The sequence below is a fragment of the Oculina patagonica genome, chromosome 8 (assembly GCF_052425735.1).
Source record: "Oculina patagonica isolate OP01 chromosome 8, crgOcupat, whole genome shotgun sequence".
Lineage (NCBI taxonomy): Eukaryota > Metazoa > Cnidaria > Anthozoa > Scleractinia > Oculinidae > Oculina > Oculina patagonica.
In genome coordinates, this window is record NC_135765.1 from 15,097,075 (window position 1) to 15,105,489 (window position 8,415).

Consider the following 8,415-nt stretch of genomic DNA (forward strand, 5'->3'; position numbering starts at 1 on the left):
TCCCCTGAAACTTCCACAATTCGGGATTCTATTGTTTATTTACGAGCCAATGTTATCACAATGTGTAACGCTCGCTGTGATAGTTTACAGGATTCCTCGTTGTTAATTTTTGCGATTTATCGCCAAATTAAAGACCCGCGAAAATAACGACGCGCACTTTAATACCCTTTTCGTTCTTTATACCTTTCCATAGAAAATACAACCATTCATAAAACAGAAAAGCCGTTATATATTTAACAATTATTCCACCAGCGTGCGTTGGATAGAAGATGGTAGATAGCGATCTCATATCAACAAGCGCGAGTGGAATAATTGTTTTATTAAAAATGCCCAAAGAATTGCACTATTTTAGCTCCCAAGCTCTTTTTGTTGATGCATTAATTGGCCGTGACCATATTTGTGGTCAATGGTATATGAGCTGATATACCATTAATTGTCAGTTAACTAATCCAAACGCAGGAATTGAAATATACCATTGTTAGTTTTTCGTGGTAATTATTCCAAGAGCGCGCGTTGGATACGGGCAGGTAGAAACGAATTTTGATAAAATGTTTTCCAAATTACGTAAAAAAGAAACGAAAACGAAAATTCATATTCGTTTTTAGGGATATAAAAAAGGAAAAACCAAGGAAAAACGAAAAGGAAACTCAGATGTTGTTTTTCGTGGAGAAAGAACTGGACTTTGAAATTAGAATAGCATTCATTTACCTACGTAATTGAAAAGTCTTGTTTAGGCTGTTATTGTTTAAGTTAAATGGTCCTTCAAAAAAACACGCGCCTCGCAGAATTTTGTCCAAAAGTCATTTAAGAGGTCTTATTATCTTGTAGTCTCTAAAGGTTCTCAGGCTCGCAGAAAGAGATATCAGTTTCGCCGTCTTGCAAAGCCTCAAATTTACCACCATTGGAGATGATGAAAAAATAACCGAATTATGCGTCACACATGAAAGGTCAAGACAAACCAGTTATGTTCAATTGCGCGTGTACAATTAGATGTAATTACAGTTAGAAATGTGATTCATATACCAGATAAACTCTGGATTTGCCGCGTGAAATCGCTGGGTAATGATGACACTTGATCACTGAACGCCCAATACAACAATACAATACTTTATTAACCCGCGCAACATTTAGGGGTGCCGGCGCACGTTAAAATATGTGTGTAGACATAAAATAGTAATAAAAAGGGAAAAAAATGAAAAGAGTTCTCTTCTCGAGATAAGAATCACGCCGCAGGCTCGCCGTGTGTACACTAATATGGCTTTTCACCCGTGTGAGTACGGAGGTGCCTGTTCAGATTACCAAGCGAGTTGAACGCCTTGTCACATTGTGTACACTGATATGGCTTTTCACCTGTGTGAATACGGAGGTGCCGGGTCAGATTACTAATAGCATTAAACGCCTTGTCACATTGTGTACACTGATATGGCTTTTCACCTGTGTGAGTACGGAGGTGCCGGGTCAGATGTCCAGAATTGTTGAACGCCTTGTCACATTGTGCACATTGATATGGCTTTTCACCCGTGTGAGTACGGAGGTGCCTGCTCAGATTACCAAGCGAGTTGAACGCCTTGTCGCATAATGTACAGCTATATGGCTTTTCACCCGTGTGAGTACGTAGGTGCTGGGTCAAATAATCAGAAGTGTTGTACGCCCTTTCACATATTGAACACTGATATGGCTTTTCACCTGTGTGAGTACGAAGGTGCCGGGTCAGATGTTCGCAACTGTTGAACGTCTTTTTACATTGTGCACATTGATATGGCTTCTCTCCTGTGTGGGTACGGAGGTGCCTGTTCAGATTACCAAGCGAGTTGAACGCCTTGTTGCATAGTGTACACTGATATGGCTTTCCACCCGTGTGAGTACGGAGGTGACTGTTCAGATTACCAATACCATTAAACGCCTTTTCACATTGTGTACACTGATATGGCTTTTCACCTGTGTGAGTACGGAGGTGCCGGGTCAGATGTCCAGAATTGTTGAACGCCTTGTCACATTGTGTACATTGATATGGCTTCTCACCCGTGTGAGTACGGAGGTGCCTGTTCAGATTACCAAGCAAGTTGAACGCCTTGTTGCATAGTGTACACTGATATGGCTTTTCACCCGTGTGAGTACGGAGGTGCCTGTTCAGATTACCAGAAGTGTTGAACGCCCTTTCACATATTGAACACTGATATGGCTTTTCACCTGTGTGAGTACGGAGGTGCCGGGTCAGATGTCCGCAACTGTTGAACGTCTTTTTACATTGTGCACATTGATATGGCTTCTCTCCTGTGTGAGTACGGATGTGCGGAGTCAAAGCGCTCGAGGTGTAAAACGCCTTGTCACATTGGGTACACTGATATGGCTTTTCTCCGGTTTGAGTACGGAGGTTCTGAGTAAGAGCATCAGACATGTTGTACGCTTTTCTAACTTCTTCTGATCCTGGAACCCAATCCTCGTCACTGTCGTCTGAATTCTGATCTGAACTTTCAGCGAATAAGCAAGCTGTTTTAAATAAAAGTTGTAAAACATCACGTGAAAAAGCATAATTTGCCATTCATTTAAGCTTTCATCAGTTTAAAAAACTGTCATCTAATTAAGAGTTTAAAAGATATTCTAAGAGATGAACGGTCTATTTTTTACTTATTGTTAATTAAATAACAGTAATTGTAACTAAGTAGCTGTTGCATTTGTTGTATTAGTCATTTCGAGCCTGGGGTGTCTGTGGTTGGTCTCTTTCCCATGTCATTGTTATTGAATGAATGAATGAATGAATGAATGAATGAATGAATGAATGAATGAATGAATGAATGAATGAATGAATGAATGAATGAATGAATGAATGAATGAATGAATGAATGAATGAATTAAAGTTTATTTCCCATGAAGTAATACAAGTATATTAGTATATTATTTAATGTATATAAATAATATTATAAATATATCATTATTATTTATATTATTATTATTGTTATTATTTACAAGGCTAAAAAAAATAAAAATTGTAAAACCAAACGTTTTCCGCTGTTTGCCATCATCAGGGTTATTACAAGTTTACAAGATTTTACGAGAAATGAATAGTCCATTTTCTACTCAGGAATACACAGGAATAGTCCATTTCCTACTCTTTTTTAGTTAAATAACAAAAAATTGGTAGTGAAATTGTGAAAATGTTAAGACATGGTCAGTTTATCTTCTACGTATTGTTAATTAAATAAATAATTTGTAGTGGCTGTCGCGTTTGTTGGCCGGTTTGTTTTTGTCATTTTTCTCACCTGCGGTTGGCCTCATAGCCTTTTCATTTCCTTGTCTTCCTGAGAACCAATCGATGGATCGGGAGACCTAATAACATCAAAATTTAAAAAGTGGAATTAACTAAGAAAACATTTTGCAGTACCGACATATTAGAATTTCGATATAAATCTGGGAATCCTCAAGGCACAATGTCGACAATGTCACGAACAAGTGAATTTAAGTTTATTAGGCCCGGTTCAGACTCCGTACTTTTCATGAGCCTAACTCAATTCGAATTTGGACTGACCACACAAAGGTACGCCTCTTGATTCAGACGCCGTACTTTTTGGCCGTTCCGTTGTCGTTCTTAATACAGTTCCAATAATAAAACCAGTCAAAATACCAAAAAATAATAATTTAATGAATTAGGATCGGCACATGAAAAGTACGGTGTCTGAATCAAAGTCGTTCCACAGGCGAAATTCTCGGCCAAGCCAGGCGGCAAGAACGGGTGAGCCGTTCCAAATTGAAATAGACGTTCTTATTTGATTCAGACGCCGATCTTTTCATGTACTTAATTCAAGGAATTAGGTTCGGCTCATGAAAAGATCGGCTTCTGAACCGGGCCTAAGTCGCTGGTACAATTTTAGCGTATTTTACAAACCAAATCTGAAAAACCTTGTAGCTCAGTTGTCAAAGAGCAATGCACCGCGGATTTGAATCTCGGTTTAGCCTTGATTTTTTTTTCAGACGAAAAAGTAATTGCTTAAATTACTTGTACAGTACGAACATCATTTCTCCTGTCATTCCTTTCAACGCCAAGTTCAAGTTTTCTTACAGTTTCAAACTAGTGTTCATTCTTCACTTATTCCACTGTCATTCTAGAGTTCATCAATAAAACAACGTTCAATAAAAAAAATAATTACGTTACTCACTAAGACTTTTCAAAAACTCCAAGTTTTCCGCTATATTTCTTTACCGCTGTTTTTCATATTCCGATAGTTCCATCTTGCCGGAAAAGAAATGTAATCTCAAACAACACCTCTTGTCCCGATACGAACGGACGCGTAGCGCCCAAGCGCGGGAAAATTGACCAATGGAAAGTCGATTCCGAAGTGACCACCAAATCTACCCTTTATAATGCATAGCTTGAATCTGACGTAAGAAATGGCCCTCTTGATTTTTTCATTCCTACTCCGAATTGATCAGCAGATAACTTTTGCAAGGTTTTTTTTTTTGCTGTCAAAAATTCCAGCCACTTGCGCTATTTTACTGGGTTCCAATATAAATTCTGTAATTCACTCGGTAAGATAAAGTTCTAGTGTTGGGGTATAAAGTGCCAGTTTAACAACAGGCTTAGCCCCTCACCAGTGGAAGTCAAGTTGCTGTTTCGTTGAGAAAAAAAATATTTAATGAGTCACTTTTCCTGGCTTTTTTGTTGTTTTATTTGTTCCCATAAATAAGCTTTAATCTAGGTGGTGGTATTTTAACACAGGGGCCCAAAATCGTCATTTTCAGTGGCTGATGTAACATTTTCGTATTCCATTCTTTTGACGTTGAGTGAACATTGGGCTGAATGCACGTGATGGCATTTTCTAAAATGACCCAAACTGTACATTTCAAGTCTCAAACTTGCCGGTTTTCCTGCATCTGGAGTGAAAATAAGCTTTAATTTAGGTGGTGATATTTTAACACAAGGGCCCAAAATCGTCATTTTCAGTGGCTCCTGTCAGTAGCACTTTCTTATTCGATTCTTTTGGAACTTGAGTGAAAAAAAGATGCATCCACGTGATGGCGCTTTTCGAAAAAAAAACTGGCAGGTTTTTGTTGAATCTGGAGTGAAAATAAAAATGCTTTAATCTACGTTGTTGTAATTTAACACAAGGGTCCAAAATCGTCACTTTCAGTCATGTAGTACGTTTTAATTCGATCCTTTTGGACCTGGAATCGACGTGATGGTGGTTTTCGAAAAAGACCCACATTTTACCGATCTGGAGTGAAAATAAGCTTTGATCTGGTGGTATGGTAACACAAGAGCCACAAATCTTCACTTTCACTTCCTCGTGTAGCACTTTCTTATTCTATTCTTTTGGACCCTGAGAGAACATTGGTCTGCGGCTTTTTTAAAAGACCCAAACCGTACATTTCTATTCTCAAGCTGGCCTGCTTTGCTGGATCTGGAGTGAAAATAAGCTTTAATCTACGTGGTAGTATTTCATAACAACGGCCCAAAATCGTCATATTTAGTGCCTCATGTGGCACTTTCCTATTCGATTATTTTGGACCTGGAGTGAAATGAAGGGTGAATACTATGCTAGTTTTAGAAGGTCAGAAAGATGTGACCGAAGTAAATGATCCCTTATTTTAAGTTTAGTAAATGAGTACGGGGCGAGGGTTATCAGGACGCACGAAGAGGGATGACTCTCTGAGTCTGCGAGGAAATACCCTAAACCTCTTCTCGTGCAAGCCGCCTTTTTGTGTTCGCATTGCCGATAAAACAACGCTCGTCGGACCCTTTGAGCAAAGAATCAAAGTAGTCCATGTGTCAGAATTAGGTTTTACTGAACCAAAGGAAACTTCATACATAACAGATTTTTAAGGGACTATTAAGGTCAGATATTGCTGCTTAAACTTCTTAAGATTGACTTGGTAGTTTTTTTTCCACGAAATTGCATTAATTGCTTAGTCGACACTGTAAGCAAACCGCGTGGCTTACAAAGTTGACACTTACTCAAACAATGTTCTCGGAGAATTCTTATTTGAAGTAGTTTGTACAAACGGATGTGCCAAAAATGGCAACTTCTTCTAGGTGTTCTCGAGTTCTCTTATAGATAAAATTCCGCAAAAGTTGGTGAAGGGGCTATAGTTATTCTGCTTAAAGTGACGCTCGTATTTAAGGGAGATTGGACTAGTTTTAACGCAGAGGGAACAGCACCAATTTGCAAATCACAAAGAAGCTGCCCTGCCCTGGGAAAGACATTGAAACATAAAACTCTTTCGAATTTTTTCTCTTTACACCCTGGGTATGAGGTTGTGCTTAATCAACGACATCAATGAGGAAATCAATGAATAAAATATTTATTACAAAATTATTTAATCGTTTAAGATAGCTCTACAATACCCTTACAAATCATACGTAGTATATTTCATAATCTGATCACACTTATCAATTCATTATTATTTAGCTCGTATATTTCATAAAAAATAAGCGAAACCTAAAACTAGTATCTGCCTATCGCATTGCTTAATTTCCTTATAAAATATTTAATAGTGTTTTAATTGCATATTTTGGCACATATCAACAGTAAAAAATATAAAATAGTTGTATCTCGTAAAGCAAATTACTTGTTCTCCGATCGATATCACTCTTCCAATTGCATGCACTGGCATAAATGTTTAGAGGAATCGTTTTATTAGATTTTTTGTTTTCGACTTATTTCCCTCCAAGGCAGTCAATAAGGAGGAGTAAAGTACCATCCAGAAACAATGCAGTTGTCTGTATTTGACAGCCATGGTGGTTAGATGTTTGACGATTGCTTGTGCCAAAAGAAAAGCAGTCCTTAAAACAGGAATTACCATAGAATATCTGAACTCCTAATTTTTTCCTTATATTTTTCCAAAAGCATGTTTATAACCAACCACCCATTTAATAATAATGTCAATTAATTAAAAAATAAAAGAGACCATTATTTAAGAGAACGGATACCTTTAACTGTCCTTATCTAACTATAAACGTAACTTTCACTATTTATAATTTTTTGGCATATTTTAGGAACAATCACCAGTACCGTAACTGAATCTTGACATAAATTAAAAAAGGGGGGGGGGGGGGGTTAAGAGAAACAAACAGCATTTTATTTTCATAATGGTCTCTTGAAAAACAGCAAAAAACGATGAATACAATTCAACTAGTACTAACACTTACAGTTGTTCTATTTCCAAAGTACCGAATCTTAAAGTATATTTATAATCATAAAACTATAGAAGCAACGATATTTCAAAGAGGTTAACTATGTAAAATTACAATGTATCTATAATTCGGTACATACTCGTAAAACAATATTTATTTCAAACTACAGTTTGGTTGTTTCAGAAAGAAAAGTACCGGTAGTGAAAATGTACTGACACTAATGGGATGACACAGTTCAGAAAACCTCACAAACGAACGTTAAGAGTTTCGAGTACTCCGAAAAGTACAACGCCAGCTGTGATATTGTCACGAGGGTACATGTTTAGCAAGCCTCCAAGGCGATTTAAAGAGCGATTTAAAGATTTAAAGATTTAAAGATCTAAAGATCTTGCAGACGCGAATCCAACAGGTAAAAGTTCTAGTATTTTTTCTGATTAAACGGCTTAAACTGACGCCGGGGACTAATTTCTCGTCTTTTCTTGCGAGTACTTCGTGTTATTATAAATTCCGTTACTTGGATCTTGGCTATGTTAGTCAGTCAGAACAACGTTTTAATAAAGAAACAAAATGAAGCTTTGATACAGTCTGACAAAGACTATCCTTTAAAATTGTAGAATAAGGCAGGCATATTCACTAAATAAATTATCCTTCACCAAAACGGCCTGGCAGAAATCAACGAAACAGATTTAGAAAACGGATTCTAGTAACAGCTTAAGTTGTAAAGCAGCAGCACAATATTTGTTCGTTGTCATTAGTCACGCAGAATACGATCGAATTCAGGAGGAGAAAAATAACAATTGATCATATGTCATTCATTCCGAACAAAGCTTAATTTAACGTTCAGCTTCTAGCGGGTTTGCCTGATGACGCTGCTAAGTTATAACACTAGGCTAGTTTTTGAAGGTTAGAAAGATGTGACCGAAGTAAATGATCACTTATTCATTCAAGTTTAGTAAATGAGTACGGGGCAAGGGTTGTCAGGACGCACGAAGAGGGATATGACTGTGGCGAGACAAGAGTCTGCGAGGAAATACCCTAAACCTCTTCTCATCCAAACCGCCTTTTGTGTTCTCATTCCCGATATAAAAACGCTTGTCGGACACTTTGAGGAAAGACTGACTACAGGTAGTTCATGTGTCAGGTTTAGTTTTTACTGAACCAAAGGAAACTTCATCCGTAACAGATTTTTAAGGGACTTTTTTAAGGTCAGATATTGCTGCTTAAACTTCCAAATATTGACTTGGTAGTTTTTTCCACGAAATTGCATCAATTGCTTAGTTAACACT

The 8,415-nt window shown here is 37.5% G+C and overlaps 2 protein-coding genes across 2 annotated transcripts in view; both read right to left on the minus strand.

Annotated features, from left to right (window-relative positions):
- LOC144664177 (uncharacterized) overlaps positions 1–8,415 on the minus strand; it is a 52,989-nt gene that overhangs the window by 19,734 nt on the left and 24,840 nt on the right. The window lies entirely within an intron of this gene.
- Positions 1,093–4,287, minus strand: LOC144664527 (uncharacterized). Its single transcript, XM_078525702.1, has 3 exons — positions 4,155–4,287; positions 3,261–3,327; positions 1,093–2,490 (listed from the first exon to the last, which is right to left on the minus strand). The coding sequence occupies exons 2-3, from the start codon at positions 3,274–3,276 to the stop codon at positions 1,250–1,252; spliced, it is 1,257 nt and encodes a 418-aa protein (XP_078381828.1). The 5' UTR covers positions 3,277–3,327; positions 4,155–4,287; the 3' UTR covers positions 1,093–1,249.